Source organism: Balaenoptera ricei, chromosome 2 (assembly GCF_028023285.1).
Source record: "Balaenoptera ricei isolate mBalRic1 chromosome 2, mBalRic1.hap2, whole genome shotgun sequence".
Lineage (NCBI taxonomy): Eukaryota > Metazoa > Chordata > Mammalia > Artiodactyla > Balaenopteridae > Balaenoptera > Balaenoptera ricei.
This window is the reverse complement of record NC_082640.1, coordinates 175,688,027-175,705,489: the sequence shown is the minus strand read 5'-3', so window position 1 is coordinate 175,705,489 and position 17,463 is coordinate 175,688,027. Positions and strand designations below refer to the sequence as shown.

The 17,463-nt window shown below is 49.1% G+C and overlaps 1 protein-coding gene across 2 annotated transcripts in view; it reads left to right on the top strand.

Moving 5' to 3' along the window:
- The window catches only part of FBLN5 (fibulin 5), a 91,696-nt gene extending 77,324 nt beyond the window's left edge, over positions 1–14,372 (top strand). For both annotated transcript variants that reach the window (XM_059914845.1, XM_059914844.1), the window contains 4 exons: positions 406–528; positions 1,588–1,714; positions 5,299–5,494; positions 13,398–14,372. In XM_059914845.1, the coding sequence (XP_059770828.1) occupies positions 406–528; positions 1,588–1,714; positions 5,299–5,494; positions 13,398–13,559 (608 nt within the window). In that variant the 3' untranslated portion in view covers positions 13,560–14,372. The remainder of the gene's footprint in view (positions 1–405; positions 529–1,587; positions 1,715–5,298; positions 5,495–13,397) is intronic.
- Positions 14,373–17,463: the final 3,091 nt, after the last annotated feature.

The following is a 17,463-nucleotide window of genomic DNA, read 5'->3' as shown; positions in this document are numbered from 1 at the left end:
GGAAGAGCTCTGCACGCAGAAAACTCCAGCAGGCAAACAAATCTCACCTCCAGAGGTGGAGGGTGGATTCACCTATACAGCAAAAATGAACCAGTGATGAGTAGATGATGTAGCTGAGCCAGAGGCAAAGGGTGTTATAAGCTTGATGGAGACAGATTTCAGCTCCATGTAGGAGAGAATTTTCTAACAATTAGAGCTGTTCAAATATCAGTGGGCAGCCTTGATAGGTAGTGAGCTCCCCATCATCAGAAGTGTTCAAGAAGTGAATTGGCAACTTCTTGGCAGTAAAGCTATCCTATGTGTCAGGAGAGTGTGGAAGCTGGAATAAATAAAGCTGGAATAGCTAAGCTCCCATCCCTGGGTAGTCGGTGATTATAAACAGCAGGTGTAACTTGTCTCCCCCAGATATGGACGAGTGCAGCTTCTCTGAGTTCCTGTGCCAACATGAGTGTGTGAACCAGCCTGGCACATACTTCTGCTCCTGCCCAGCTGGCTACATCCTGCTGGATGACAACCGAAGCTGCCAGGGTAAGGCTGTTCAGAGGGGAGGTGTGAGGTGGGGCTGGCTCGGTGGGGGGTCACCTGGATGCCTGGGGAAGGTGGCAGAGGTGAGGGTGTGAGTGGGTGCTGGTGACTCCCAGAGTGGCAGGCTCTGGGCAGGATGCCTGGGCTGGTGCCTTCCTGCCCTGCAATCCATCCTTTGGCCTCAGAAAGGACAAGGCCACTCTTGCTTCTGGAATGAACTCTGGAGATACAGGTGGCTGGTCATGCCTTCCCAGGCAGATCTCTGCGGCCCCTCTGAGGACTGCTCCAGACCCGACCAGGATATCTTATGGCCTGGCCCTGGTCCATGAGCAGGTTTTCTCATGGCCCCTGGAGAGAAGCCTGGTCAGCTTTTCTCTACTGACTTCCTAGAGAATGGATGCTGGAGATACCTCTCACCTCTGACTGCTGTGTCCCTCCAAGGGTCAGGACCCCAGGCTGTGAAAGGGGTGGGTCTCCTCCAGATTGGCTGTTTGAGATGATTTCCCTCGCATGCTCCACTCGCTGGGGCAAGTGGAGGAGGCTGGTAGCTGAGCAACAGACTCATTTTCAGCTCCTTGAACCTGCCTAACCCAAACACTAAGGAAGAATTCTCCACACAGCAGTGCCGGGCAGTAGAAATATATTGTGAGCTACAAATGTGAGCCACATATGTAATTTAAAATGTCCTAGTCACATTAAAACAGTAAAAAGAAACAGGTAAAATTAATTTTAAGAACATATTTTATTTATGCAATATATCCAAAATATTACCATTCCACTATGTACTCAATATAAAAATTATTGGTAAGATATTTTACATTCTTTGGTTTTACTAAGTCGTCGAAATCTGGTATATAGTTTCCACTTAACAGCACATCTCGGTTTGGACTAGCCACATTTCAAGGGCTCAGTGACCACGTGTGGCCAGTGGCTGCCATATTGGCTAGCATAGCTCTATAGAAAGACCCAGGCAGCCCCCCCCCCATTCCCACCCATCTGGCCTGTGACCATCACCTTGGAGGTGCTGCCTGGCTTCAGCCTCTCGTCTACCGTGCATTTCAGACATCAACGAGTGTGAGCACAGAAACCACACGTGCATCCTGCAGCAGACTTGCTACAACTTGCAAGGGGGCTTCAAGTGCATTGACCCCATCCGCTGCGAGGAGCCTTATCTGCGGATCAGCGATAAGTAAGTCATGGCTTCCCCTGGGAAATGGGAACATGGTGAGGGGCCTGGTTCAGAAGGCTGCCAGTGTGGTGTAAAGGAGAGTGTACCTCCAGGACATTGGGAGACCTGGCCTACTGCCTACTACACTACACACACACACACACACACACACACTGTTCTCTACCACTCTCCCACTCATGCCAGAGCTATATGAAGATTTTCTAGAAAGCTAACCAAAAGGAGAGGCAGGGTTCATGAACCTCCTTTTCTCTTTAGTGACTTTGTTCTGGATACACAGGGTCTTTTAGAGCTGGACTTCTCAAAGGTCACGTGCACAGGAACCACCCAGGATCTTGTTAGCAGGGAGATTCTGATTCTGTGGGCCTGGGGTGATGCGAGACTCAGCCTTGCAGACAAAGCCCCCAGGTGAAACGGATGCTTCCAGTCTCCCTGGACCTTGCTGGAAGTAGTGAGGGGTTAGAGAGGTCGCTAGAGAGTTCTCAATAACCGAGGTTACCTAGCTTGCTCTAATCAAGTTTTTGATGTCACAATAGTGATTTTTAAAACTTATTTATTTATTTTTGGTTGAGTTGGGTTTTTGTTGCTGCGCGCGGGCTTTCTCTAGTGGCGGTGCGCGGGCTTCTCATTGCGGTGGCTTCTCTTGTTGCAGAGCACGGGCTCTAGGCACGCGGGCTTCAGTAGTTGCAGCACACAGGCTCAGTAGTTGTGGCACATGGGCTCAGTAGTTGTGGCTCGCAGGCTCTAGAACGCAGGCTCAGTAGTTGTGGCACATGAGCTTAGTTGCTCTGCGGCCTCTGGGATCTTCCTGGACCAGGGATCAAACCTGCACTGGCAGGCGGATTCTTAACCACTGCACCACCAGGGAAGTCCCACAACAGTGATTTTACAAAGTCACCAGATGGCAAATATTAGCATTGAGGAGAGAACTAAATTGAAGACAACCTCTACAAGGTGAATGCCCTAGGACAGTGTTTTTCTGCCCCTGGTGTATTAGGAATTCCTTTTCCTTCTCTTTAGCTCCTATTTAACCATCTTAGTTCCTCCTCAGCCCACGTGCACGTGCGTGCACACACACACACACTCACATGCACGCGTGCAGGGGTGTCTTCTGCCCTTCTCTCTTCCAGTCAAATGCCCTGAGCATCGCCCAGCCCTCCCACTGGAGATAAAGAGATGAATGGACGTGCCTATCATTCATGCCCTCTAGAGATGCAGTTTCCAAGAGAAATCCACAGATTACCAGTGTGCTTCCTGCTCTGATCAAAAGCTGGACAGAAGAGGACAAAGCAGGGACAGGCTGGTCCCTTAGAGACGTCTTCACTTGTTGCTAAGAGCTGTGCTTCTAAGTAGCCTTTAGAATAGGGTTCTTTGATTTCTAGTTCCAGGGCCCTTTGCAGCAGAGCAGAGCTTCAGGCTGCCCTCATCAGCTCCCATTCCTGGTTCTCCCTGGGTTTCTCCAGGCCACTCTTGTCTGTGGTGGGGACCTGACCCGGTGCAACTTGCAGCACTGAGCTGGTGTTACTGGCGAGGTCCCCAACTAGCCACTGAGAACCTTGGGAGACTCCCTGTCTCCAGGCCCCATTCCAGTTTCACTCCAGCCACCCCCATCCAGCTCATTTCCTCGTTCAGGTGTCCTGCACTCCTGCCAACCTGAACAGGACCTGCTCTCACCTTCACCCATGCCCCAGAATGTCCAGCCTTCTGGCTTCCATGCGCACATTTTCTGTCACATGGAAGGCATTCCTGCCATTGCCACATGGACAGATTTGCCCCATCTTTCAGATCTGAGCTCCAGTGTCACCTCTCCCAGCTATCTGTGATCCCCTTCAGCTAGGAGCCATCTCTCCCTCCTCCAAGCTTCTTTTAGGAAACAATTCTTTTCTGTGTGACATGTGACATTTTAATGTGGCCATTTTGGCACCCGGGACATTTTGACTTGGATATTTTGATGGAGCCTTAAAAAACAAAACTTTAAAAATTCTTTTTATACATTTGCTTATGAAATGTTAGTTGAGCTCCTGTTCTGTGCCACATCTGCTCCCAGGTGCTGTGGTGTTTGCTCTTATGCTAGTGGAGGAGAAGACAGTAAACAAATTGTCATATAATCAATCCATGATCATAGAGGGTAATAGGGGCTGTGAACAGGAAGAACAGAAATGTACAAAATGAAAGAGTAGGCTGGACCTGGTCTAGCCTGGGGAATCCGAAAGCCCCTCCAAGGAAATGACCCTTGGGCTGGAATGGAAAGGTGAGTCGATGTTAACAGAGGTGGATGAGCAAAGGGAACAGTATGTGCAAAGACTGTGAGACAAGAGTGACCTTGATGTCTTCAGGGACCGGAAGAAACTGCAGCCTCGTGAATGACATGGACGGTGACCCAAGAGGAGGTTAGAGAAACTGACAGAGACCAGACCCCATGAGGTTTTAGAGGCTAAAATGGGTGTGTCGTTTTTGTCCAAGTTGCGATGGGTGCCACCGTAGAACCTTGAAGTAGGATAGAGACATACTCTGATTTATGTTCCACAAGGGGCACTCTGCCTGTGGTGTAACAGATTGGAGTGGGGGCGCCCTCTACTCCATCACAGGAGGCCGTCACAGAGGTCCAGGTGAGACAGTGAGTGAGACAGTGCACTGACAGTGGAGATGGAGTGGTTGGATTTGGACTACATTTTAGAAGTAGAACTGATAGGTTTTGAAGATAGATTGGAAGCTAGGGAAGGTGACAGAAGCACAGCAAGGCTTACTCCCAGTTTTGGCCACCAAGGCATAGATCAACAGATGTTCTCATCTTGTTATGCACTCTGACCCCCTAGGGGGAGTCTCAGGGATGAGGTGAGAGATGGGGGTGCTTACGGATAAATCAAGGGGTGTCTATAACAGGCATACCTTGGTAATGAGTCAACTTCATACTATGATAATGCTATTACTAGTGTTTCAAATTAGATGCTTTGTATTAGAGATATTTGTGTCTGTGTTTTATTTTGCCTGTTAGAGAGTGAATTTAAGATCAGGATCTTATTTATTGTTGCAATTAATATCCTAACATCTTAAAGTCATGTCCTAATATTGTATCTTATACATAGTGAGTTCTGAGTGCTTGTTTAGAGAAAGAAAATATTGAATTATCTTCCACACAGACTGGGGTAAGTGCAATAGAAAATGTAGACGGACCACTCAAGACCTGTCAGTCTAATGTACTTCCTCACTTTTAAAATTTCTCAATGAGTATGGATGGCTGGGGAAGTGAAAGCCTATGCAGCACATTTTTCTGACTAAATATGTGACAAATGTGAAGTGCATTAGAGGATGTCCCCAGTGTTCTGAAAACCAGACATCTCAGGTTTATGCTCTAGTAGCAAGAATAGCTGACTGGCCAGAACAGGCCATTCTCTAGGAAACAGGGAGCTCACCTACATGCTAGAGAGCTTTTAGACCGGAGCTGGGAGTAGAGAGCCTCTACAGTTACAGCATTTGGATGGTAAAAATGCGGTGGCCTCCTTTTCAGTGTTTTAAACAAGGAAGTAGGTACATCCAGCATCTGGAAAGGATTTCCCGAGTTCTCACATGATTTCCCTTTCCGACAGCCGCTGTATGTGTCCCGCTGAGAATCCTGGCTGCAGAGACCAGCCCTTCACCATCTTGTACCGGGATATGGACGTGGTGTCTGGACGCTCTGTTCCTGCTGATATCTTCCAAATGCAAGCAACGACCCGCTACCCTGGGGCTTATTACATTTTCCAGATCAAGTCTGGGAATGAGGGCAGAGAATTCTATATGCGGGTAAGAGGGGGTGCTGAGTGATGGTCACCATCTTCAACAAGGTGTTCTGTTGTCTAGCCTGGAGCATGCTTCTAGAAATAGGCCAGAGTGGAGCCAGGAGGGGCAGGTGTAAAGACAGGAGAGGGAAGTGGATGCGAGTCAGGACTCCAATGTCCTGGTTCCTCTCACTTTCTGTGTGGTCTTGCGAAAGTTGCTTCTCCTCTGTGAGCCTCAGAATCCTCAACTGCAATGAGAAATCAGGCCAAGATGCAATTATAGGTCTCTTTCCTCCTGAATTCTTCTTCTTTTTTTTTTTAACCATTTAAAAAAAAATTGTAGTATAGTTAATTTACAATGTTGTGTTAGCTTCAGGTGTACAGCAAAGTGATTCAGTTATATTTATATAGATATATCTATACCTGTATCTGTATCTATCTACATATGTATATTCTTCTTCAGATTCCTCCTGCAATCCTGTGGGAGAGGAATTCACATATCCATTTTTTCCATCCACTCATTTGACAAATACTCATCAAGTACCTACTATGGACTTCTAGAAACTAGAAGGACTTCTAGTGAACAAAACAGTCCTGAATCCCTGCTCTCATGGCACATACATGGCAGTGAACTTAAAGGCATTCCTCACAGAAGTGGGCTCTAACCTGCGTTGTCCAACACAGTAGCTGCGTGGCTCTTTAAACTAATGAAAATGAAGTAAAATTAAAAATTAGGTTCTTCTGTTGCACTATCCACATTTCAAGGGCTCAGTAGCCACATGTGGCTGCTGTATTAGCTCAGATATAGAATAATTCTGTCATCACAGAAAGTTTGATTGGACAGCACCAGCTTATCCGTATCGGGAAAGAAATTTAGAGCACACATCCTAAAATATATTTACTTCTTTGTAAATTACATACACCCAATACTGTACCATTTCTATTATTGAGTTTCATCTCCTGCAACCTCCGGGGTGATCACCTGTCTTTAGAGCCCCCTGGCTTAGAGTGATGTTTTTCACATTTCAGTGTGAATTTGGGTACTTGTTGAAAAAATGAATTCCAGAGCGTCCTCTCTAGAGAATCTATTTCAGAAGATGGTGGCTAAGGCCTAGTGTATCAGTTTCCAGTGGCTGCTGTAACAGATTGCCATTAACTTGGTGGCTTAAGACAACAGAAATTTATTCTGGAAGCCAAAAGTCTGAAATCATTTTCACTGCCCTGAAATCAAGATGTCAGCAGGGCCATGCTCCTTCTGGAGGCTCCAGGGGAGAATCCATTCCTTATCTCTTCCAGTTTCTGGTGACTGCCAGCATTTCTTGGCTTGTGACCACATCACTCCAATCTCTGCATCCGTTGTCACATTGTGACTGAGCCTCCTCCTCTTCTGTGGGTATCAAATCTCCCTCTGTCTCTTCGAATTGACACGTGATTGGATTTAGGGCCTATCCAGGTAATCCAGGATAATCTCCCCATGTCCAGATCCTTAACTTAATCATGTCTGCAAAGATCCCTTTTCCTTATAAGGTAACATTTACAGGTTCCAGGGATTAAGACCTGATACTTTTGGGGGCCATGATTCAGCCTAGGAATCTGCATTACTAACGAATACAGTATGTGGTCTTCCGGGGTCCCTGTGGGGCATTAGACTCGGAAGTTTACACACTTTCATGGGACACAGCCCACTGGCCTGTGAGGGAACCACATACCTGAGCTCTTTCCCTGCCCTCTCCCCAGCCCCTGGCAGAATCTTCCAGTCCTTGCCTCTGGTGCTGGGACTGTCTGAAAACAGAGAGGTCTCAGAAGCAGGATTAGAACAGATTAGAAAAGGCCCCAGGAGTTGGTATCGGGCCTGTTTCCTCACTAATACGTTTTTGGCAAGACCCTAACAGGGCTGGGTCATGTGTGATAACACACCTGCAGACCCAGCCTCTGTAGATCAGTGTAGCGAGGTCAAGGGCTTTGGAAGAAGTTGGAATGAGTTGAGGGTAGGGGAACTTCTCAAGATGAAAAAGTTGAGCTGTGCCTCTGTCAGTCCTTTCTCCAAACCCGTAAGCCATGGCCACCCAGCACAGCCCACCTGCCTGAGCCTCTGGGGGCTTTCCACCCCCCGATGCACCCCCCCACCCCCCACCCCCCTCGAGCATAAGCCTAGCCCACCAGGATTCTCCAATCTGGCCTCTGTCATCTGTACAGAAACAGTGGGTCCCAATCACAGGGCACAGAGATGCCCCTCTTGGGGATTTAAAATACCATCACCCACATTACCTGCTTCAGGTTACCCCCGCCCCCCCAGCAGAATAGAAGATCTGCAGGAAGCGGCCTTGTCTTGGCAAGATTTCACTCCCAGGTCACCACCTCCTAAAATCCCCTAGACCCAAATGTTCCCTGTGAGGCTGACTTGTAAGAGCTACCCCACAATGGTGGGGGCAGGTGGGAGGGGTGGGAAGAAGACTGTCTTCTTCTACAGGTGGAGTGAACACGTGGGAGGGCCCCTTCCTGGGAGCTTCCTCTAGTGCCTAGATTGTCACAGCGACTAGGGGACCCTTGAAACTCACAAAACTTTGAGCTGTATGTGGTTTGCTCTCTCTCTGAGAACATTGAGAAGAGTCCTAATTCTTTAGTATTTATTCAGATGAGGATGTCAGGACACGAAGGGGATGAGGGAACATAGACCTGCCCTGGGAATGGCTGAAGGAACTTAGGGATGGGGAGGTGGATCCTGGCTGGAAAGATCTCGAAGGCTGCCCCTGGGAAGAGAAAACAGGCTCGGTGTAGGGGCCCTGTGAAGCCACAGGGCATGGGGCCAGGAAGACAGAAATCTGTTGGAGGAAGCAGGGCTTTCCCTTTCCAAGCTGTGCAAAGCTGCAGTGCCCTCCTCAGGAGGCCCCACGGAGTCATTCCAATGTCGGCTCTGGAGACAGGCTGACCTGCCTCGTTTGCATTCTATAACTTACCAACCGTATGACCTTGGGCAGGTTACCTAACTTCTCTGAGCCTCAGTTTCCTCATCTGTAAAGAGGGGATAATGACAGTATCTACTTTAGGATTGGATGAGATCATCTACTTAGCGCAGTGCCTGGAGCACAGAACGGCTGTTTTTATCAAACCAGCAGGATGGAACATTCAATAACTTTCTTTTTCTCACTCTGCGGTCTTGAACCTGCACACACCTGGATGAGCTCTCAGGTGGGTCCCATCAGATTCGCAGGCACTTTCAGTTCCTATTGAATTGTCTTTTTTCCCATATCAGAAGTCCCAGCTGCTTTACGTGGAAACTTCAACTGCCCAGTCTCTCCTTCAGTGTAAAGTTCCAGCCCCGCCACCCCCCCCCCGCCCCCCTGCCAGCTTGGCCTCTGTACTGCCTTCCTCTTCCCCTCCCCCCACTCACTGTGCTGCCCTGGCTCCTCCTCCAGGGTTTTGGGGATACAGATGGTGGAAGGGGAGCGGTTAGGAGGGATGGGGTCTTACTCGATTGTTGCCATTGTAGGCAGGCCTTCTTGCTCTCTCTGGGGCAGAGCCCAAATGCTCTTGCTTTCATGGGATGCTTTGTGGGTTCTTTGGAGATTTCCCTGAGGACTGACTTTGCACTGACCATTCCCAGATGTGGGCGAGGGCCTCTAGCTGGCCGCTTGTCACCGCAAACCTCTCTCTCAGAAGTCTGTGTGTGTGGGTGTTGCCTCACCCTGGCGGGCAGACCTTACGCTGGGCCTTCAGGACACCCGCAGCCAGCTCCCCTGCGGCCCCGTCTCCTCCCCGTGGTACAGGGCAGCTCTGGGGCTCTCTTCCCTAGACTTCTCCAGGAAAGTCCGGTGCTGCTCTCTGCTTCCTTGCATGTCAGGGGACCCACAGTGAAAGCCCCTCTTGCTTGATTTTGGGGCTGGTAAGTGTGTTTAATACACTTACATCGTATAACAACAGCAACAGGAACTACACAGACAGCACTGGCAGCAAATCCTGTACGGTGTGGACATACGCCAAGTACTTTCCATGTGTCACTCCTTTCATCTTCACCACAATCCTGTGCTCTGGGGCCTGCTTGACCTTCCCGACTTTACAGATGAGAGCGCTGAGGCACAGAGAGGCGAAGTAACTTGCCGGAGGTCTCACAGCTCGGAAGCCCCAGAGCAGGATTCGAAACCAGGCAGTCTGCCACCAGTATCTGTACATACTCTCACATTTCTCTTTAGGATGCAGGGTATTTTCACCTACTTTTCTAGCTTTGGGGTCTCAGCTGAGATTGAGATAACAAGAAAAGTCTACCTTAACATCTAATCACAATAGAAAGTGTCCAATAAGCATTAGTTATGATTGTATCGATAGCGTCGTTTCTGCTGCTGCTGCTACTGTTGTTAAGAGTTTGTGGGCTGCTGGGCCCTGGGGAGGTCAGAGATGCTCAAGGGACTACAGCATCCCGTGAGGGGTGGGGCTTGATGGCTCTTCAGGCTCTGCCACCCTGAGAGTCACTGACTGTATTACGAGCACCTGGGAAGAGCTTCATTTTACACAGCAGGCAAGCCACATGCATACCAACCCACACATGCATGCACACGCGTACACACACACACACACACACACACACACACAGGTATGCACAGCCACACCCACCAAATGCACACTCACTCATGCACACACACTCACATGCACACACTTGCTTGTATGCATAGGTACAGGTATGCACACGTGTGCACACACTCACGTGCACACAAATGCACAGGTGCATACGCAGGCACATGTCCCTTTCATGAGCCCCGTTGGCAATCTGTCTCACACTGAGCCCTGGACGGAGGACTGGTGATTGGCTTTGGCCAGGTGACTTAGGGACACAAGTAGGGCCAGAAGAAGGAGCACGGTCACAGGGTACAGACTGTGGCCAAGTGCACGGGGATCACGTGGCCGGGCCAAGGGAAGCTGACTTGCTGTGGCCCGGCTGCTTGCCCCGTGTCAGACAATGCCATCCCGTGAGTTGACTCAGAACAGACCCGAGCGTGTGTAGGAGCAGGGCCACGAAGACAGACAGCCAGACAGCGGGTGGGCTGTTTGCAAGCTACTCCCATGCAGGCAGCTTCACAGGCATTCAGTCACTCACTCCTTCTTCTGTCATGGAGGTTAATTCAGCACCGCTGCATATGCAGCTCTGAGTCAGGCATTGAGAGTGTAGGGACAAACAGGATGTGCCTCTGCCCCCAGGAATCCACACTATGGTAGGGAGGGGAAAACAACCAGGCAAACATTTACAGTGCAAAGGAGTGATTCTCAACTAGAGTAAGTGCCATGGGACGTCAGGAAATTGAGAGATACTTGAGACCTTATCGTACAGCTTCGTGGCTAGAAGCTTGATTTTTGGAGTCAGATGCTCTAGTACCATGTGCTAGTGTACTTAACCTACTTACTTTGTAGGGTTATGAGGATTAAATAAGGGATGTATGCAAGGTCATAACCAAATGCCTAGTATCAACCACCATCACCGTCACCATCCTCATTTTGTACCAGTGACCACCAAGTCCACCAATGACGAGAGCCTCTTGGGAGGCCTATTTCATTAATGCCCTGGCTCTGCCCTAAAAGCCCAGTGAGGAGTGGAGATGTCGGTCCTTAGCTCTCTTGGCAGGCACTTGAGTCCTCCGTGTGCTTGTGGGCAGGCCTTTCTCAGGCTGCTGTAGATCTGACCCTGGTGGGGATCAGACTGTCTGAGCTCTAAGATTACTTCCAAATAGGAGAGGCAACGATGCTCTCACACTCTGGAGACATTTACAAGGACAGAAAGGGATAACTGGGAAGTTTCCAGCTGTTCCATTCCCCGTCCCAGCCTCTGCAGCTCTCCCTCCAGAGGCCTGCCGTCAGCTCAGGGTCCTCAGCTCCTGGCCTTTGTTCATGCAAACAGCGAAAGCTGGTGAGATATTTGTATATGTAAATGTCCTGGGCATTTCCCTGTTTGGCTGTACCCTCTGAAGTCCTGGCCCAGGGCTCCGAGGTTTTGCAAGAGTTGACAAGGAAGTGCTAGCGATCCTCTGCATGAGAGGGTGTCAATTGCGCAGATGCTGACGGGAATGGAGGGAGCTGATGCCAAGAGGAAATGGCCTGGCTGTAAAGCTGCTGATAGCCCAGAGGACAGGGGAGGTCCCACCCCCTGGGTGGCACCTGTCTGCCTGCCCCGCCCTTGTCCTACCTGTGGCAGCTCTTGAGGATGTCCAGAACTTTATGGGGAGCCCTCCCTTCAAGGAGACAGATAAGATGCCTGGTGTGGCTTTAAACAAGCCAAGTTTCTTGATTTTGCAGAGCTTGTTGCTTTCAGTTTCTGGGCACAGCATTGGACTCTGCAGCTTGTAGGAAGTGATTATCCAGCATGCCCTGTTCCCTTGTGCTCTTTCCTTTCCAGGGACCCACTCTCTGGCCGTTACACTGACCCCCGAGCATCTGTCCTTCAGGGCAGTGCTAGGAAGAAGTAAAACACACATCAGTCTTTTCTGATAATTGTTGTGCAGTAAAAAAGGCCTGGGGTTTGGGGTCAGACAAAAGCACCGGAATGGTATCCCTTGTCTCTGCCCCTGACTGGTCTAGTGATCCTAAGCAATGACTTAACTCATGGCACCTCAGTTCACAAGGAACAGTGAAAAAAAGAAATAATGAGACATACCTTTAGTACGACAGTTAGGTTCCCCAGCCTGGGTCCTGTGCTTTTAGATGAGCACCTTTCAATTGTTAATGTGCCCGTGAATCACCTGCAGATTGTGTTAAGCTCCAGATTCTGGCTCAGTAGGTCCTAGGGGGGCCTGGGAGCCTGCATTTCTCATAAGCACCCTGATGATGCTGACGCTGCTGGTCCAGGGACCACACTTTGAGTAGCCAGGACTCTCAGAGCTTTTACGGGGATTAAATAAGCACATACACATAAAAGTGGCCGGAAGAGCGCCTCACACATGGTGGAAGCTCAGTTATGTCAGTCCTCTCTCCTTACCTCTTTGAAAGCTTTAGAAAAAGATTCAGAGGAGGAAGAAAGCTCACATGAAGTTATCAGGACCACAGCGACAGGGTCACAGAGTGGTGAAGCTGTAGGTGAGTGCAGAGTGTCCAGCCGGGACCTCCAGCAGGGGCTACACTCAGGACCACCTGGAGGCTGGTAAACAAGTCACACTTCTCCAGGCATCATCGAAAAATCCACTGAAGCAGAAAATCTTGGAATTGGCCCCTGGAATTGTTAGTTTAAAAAGTGTCCCAGGTGCTTTGGAGCTGTTTACTCGGGAACTACTGATCTGGTACAAACCCTCATTTTAGAGAGGAGGCACAGAGACGTGAAGTGACAGCCCTGAGTCACGTAGTTAGTTTGGACAATTATTCATTCTTTCCCTCAACATACAGTCACTGAACACTTACCACATGCTAGACACCGTGCTGGGTGCTGGGGGTGGGGTTCAGGGGTGGAAAACCTGCCCCCGGTCCTTGCTCTTACAGAGTTCGTAGTCTAGTGTGGACCAAGTAAATAGGGTGGACGATGGCACACGGTAACGAATACCTTCCTTCCTGGGCGAAGTAGAGGGTGCCCTGGCAGAGGGTCATAGGGACCTGAATTAGACTGGGGAAAGCACAGAAGCTCCTCCGAGGAGGTGATAGTTCAGGTGAGACCTGAAGGGCCAGCAGGGAGAAGCCAGGAGGAGCACGCTCAGAGGCGGGGGGAGAGCGTGGCATCGAGGAGTGGCTGTCTGCCAGCAGTGGGCAAGGAGGAGCGCCCCGACTGGGGCTGCAGAGGCCGGCTGTGGCCAGACCGCCTGGCCTTCTGCTTTGGTGACTGTCCCAGGGGCCACGTCTCCTGACGGACAGCTTTCCTCACCCGCTCTGCCGTTGTTCAACAGCTTCTGGGGTCAAGCTCACCCTGGTTCCTTAAGCCAGTCAGACTTTTCTCTAACTGGTATCCCCGGTTCCGTCCACAGCAAACAGGCCCCATCAGTGCCACCCTGGTGATGACACGCCCCATCAAAGGGCCCCGGGACGTACAGCTGGACTTGGAAATGATCACTGTCAACACCGTCATCAACTTCAGAGGCAGCTCCGTGATCCGACTGCGGATATACGTGTCTCAGTACCCATTCTGAGCCCTGGGCTGGAGCCTCTGACACTGCCTCTCAACAGCACCAAGGGACAGGAGAAGCGAAGAAACCAGAGAGAGAATGAGAGCGAGAAAGACGTGACGCCCTTCCTGCTGAACGTCTCCTGGGGAGTCAGCCCCGAGTCCCGACCACGCCTGTATTATTATAAACCCCCGTCACTTTGAAGGACATGCTTCCCCAGTTGCTATGACACAGTTATCAAAAAGCTTTATCATTGGCCCCCTAACCTGAGATCGACGGTGATTTTTCAAGGCCTTCAGTTTATTTCCCTATTTTTCAAAGAAAATAGATTAGGTCGGCTGGGGTCTGAGTCCCCGTTCAAAAACTGTGAACCGCTTCCTCTCACCTCCTCCAGGCCTTCCTTCTATCTCTCGCTGATCGCTTTGCCAAGGCCCGGAATGCCCCTGGGGGCGCTGGGTGTAGCTAGCTTGCTTCTTGCATGGACAGAGAAGGCCATGGAAAGAGACCACAGCAGGATCTAAGGGTTTTTAAAGAGTCTATTTCAAAGCCATGTCTGGTATTTGCAGCCATAAAAGAAGTTTTAGTTGTCCTTAAATCTGTATAACTGTTTAATCTTTTCTTGTTCATTTGAGTATTTTTTTTTTTTAATCCATCCGCGGTAGAATTCCTTCAAAAGACCTTAAGGCACATGTTACGTTCTGTCTTCCCAAACCCAGTCTCCTCTCCATTTTAGCCCAGCGTTTTCTTTGAGGACCCCTTCATCATGCTTTTTTAAGAATTTTTACACAACTGGGTTGGAAGGCAGAGGTCTCCAAACTGATTAAATATTTGAAGAGATCTTGTGTTTGGTTCATTCTGACATTGTAGATGATTCAGCCTTTGGGGTTGGTTCTCGTTCTCTTTAGTTTATTGTGTACTGGCTTGAAAAGCTCTCCGGAGACTGAGATCATCGTTAACAACATGATAAGGAGTGAGGGTGGGGAGAGAAATGGTGGTGGAGGAGGGAGGGGAATGCATCAAGCCTGAATCTTATTCCGTTCAATTGGAAGACAACAAACAATCCCCCTTGATGTAGATTATTTCCAGGTACTTTTCCAGAATAGGAATGTGTCAAGTTACTTTAAATCAGTGGCCCTTATTCCTGACTGCATAGTAGATAACCAGTGGAGCTTTCTAGAAAAAAACCTGACTTCCTGGGCCTCACCCCCAGAGATTCTGATTTAGTCAGTCTTAGGTAGGGCCCAGGCATGGGGAAACTTAAAACCTTTAATAAATAGGTGGAGTTGAGAGCTCATTGCATAAAGAGAGGGAGACAAATGTGGCCCAAGCCCTGGTCACCTTGCCCTCAACATCTTTTCTTACTTGTAGGGTTCATTTTTCTTTTCCTGGTCAGGGACCTGAATTCCCTTCAATCTTGGTACCCCAGGCAGGGACAAAGAGAGTCAACAGTGCAAGTCACAGATGGGAGAACAGGTGGGGACAGCTACCTTTGTGTCCCATCCCAGGAGTCAACCCTGTTACCGAGTGCAAGCTCGTACTGCTTGCTGCACGACAGGCCAATAAATTGAGCAACTAATTGTTGAGGCAAGGAATAGCAACTTTATTTGGAAAGCCAGCAGACTGAGAAGACGGTGGATTCATGTCCGAAAGAACCATCTTGCCCGAGTTAGACCTCAGGCTTCTTTTATACTAAAAGGGGAAGGAGTAAAGTCAAACATTTCCTGGTTCCGGTCAGCCTCCAGAGGGGATATATTAATTCTTCCTTCCTAAAACAAAGCTCTTCCAAACCATTTCCCACTGTGCCCTCTCCGTCAGGTTCAAGTGATATTAACAGTAACACCAACAACAAATTAACAACACACGGCCCCAGTTTCATAGCTCAGAAGAGAAAGGACAGTTTCCTACAGATTTGCCAGTGTGCGGGCCCAGATCCACAGAGCAGAGAGCAGAGGTGGCCCTGAGCCCTGGGCTCCCCCTGGGTGGGGAGGCTTAGGTGTCAGGACTGGGTGTGGAGTTAGAATGCTGAAGGCTTATGTGAGCTCTGCACCGAGCTGCTCCGAATGACTGACTCAGGCTCAACACGACTCGAGGGTGAGGTTTCCTATAACTTCCGAAAAAGGAGGGTCAGCCTTGTCTTGGTGATTTGAGGACCCATGGGTTTCAGAGGTGCCACATTTGGAACCAGACCTGTGTCTCTAGGACTTGCATTTTATTTGTTCATGTCAAGACGTGGCTTCCTACTTCTAAGAAAAAAGGCACAGAAAGACTCATAAAAGCAGCCTCAAAGGGCTTCTTGGCCTGCAGAGTGTTCTTTCCAAACATAGTCTGATGAGTTCAGTGTAAATGAATCAGAAGCATGTGGCATCAATTTACCTTAAAATACCCTTGGGCCTAAAACTTAAGGGAAAAATGCCCTGGGGCTAAGCGTGTATGTACTGTAGGGCCAAACCCCAGACATTGGGGAAACACTTACAGAGGCTCACAGAACCCGAAAAGCTGTTGCCTTCGGCCACCCCTTGGGAATAGTCGGGTGTTATTATTTTCACAAGACTGGGGATAAGCCTGCTCTTCGAATCTCAGCATTGTGCCCCCTCCGCTGGAGTCTGCTGGGGCTGGCTGTCCCCTTGGACCCTGAGGTATCAGGCCGTTCCACACCATCCCCCTCATCAGCGTTGCCCCATATCCGAGCTGGGCTGAGAGCTTGTCACATGAACCCCGCTCTGTTCTGTTCCATCAGGGCTGGAAGAATGAAGGACTCTGTGGTGGAAGAGGTGCCAGATTAAGAGCTGGGACACCTGCAAAAGTTCTTGTGTTACCACCTAATCTTCTGGGTTCAATGTGGATGAAACCTTCCATTCAGCTGCCTTTAATTCTAAAGTTCTGTGATTTCTTGAAATGTACTTTGGGGATGACAGCCAGCATTTCCATTAAACTGCAATTTGAGAGTTTCACAGCCATTTGCCAGTCATAACACTTTCTAACTGGCACAGAATCCACCTACCTGTAGCCTCTCAGGCCTGGAAAACATACTTCAAAATTTTCTTAGGTAACTGTCTTGGCCCTTGGGGTGTTATTTTCCCAGATGGTGAAAACATTTCAGCAGGTCTGATTACTTCATTTTTGGTGGTTTCAATGTATTCTTGTGGACTGTTTACTGTAATATGTACAAACTCTTCATCTGGGCGAGCCAAGAGGGTCACCCAGAGAGAGATGACACGATAAAGGAGCAACTATTCTTTCCTCTCCTCTCAGCACATTAAATCCTGTTTGTAGAAGGTTTTCATTGTAAGAGGAGAACACACTTTGGTTAAGCACCTACCCACCCCACTTTGGTTGGGCCAGTTTCTGGATTCAGAGAGATGAACAAGATAGATACAAGCCCCTGATAAGATATTTATCTAAGGGTTTATGCAGCTTCTGAGACAAAACTGGAATACAGCATGGTGCGTACATTTTAGCAGTGTGAACAAAATGATTTTGGTTAGATTTTCATAATTATTAAGGCATGTCTATTTCACACAACAAAAATTCTTATGAATATCCTCAGAAACATGTTTGAAATTTAGAGTAAGATGTCTCTGCTCGGGCTTCCCTGGTGGCGCAGTGGTTGAGAATCTGCCTGCCAATGCAGGGGACGCGGGTTCGAGCCCTGGTCTGGGAAGATCCCACATGTCGCGGAGCAGCTGGGCCCGTGAGCCACAATCACTGAGCCTGCGCGTCTGGAGCCTGTGCTCCGCAACAAGAGAGGCCGCGATAGGGAGAGGCCCACGCACGGCGATGAAGAGTGGCCCCCACTTGCCGCAACAAGAGAAAGCCCTCGCACAGAAACAGAGACCCAACACAGCCAAAAATAAATAAATAAATAAATAAATAAATAAATAAAAATTAAAAAAAAAAAGAAAGATGTCTCTGCTTAGGCTGACTAAAT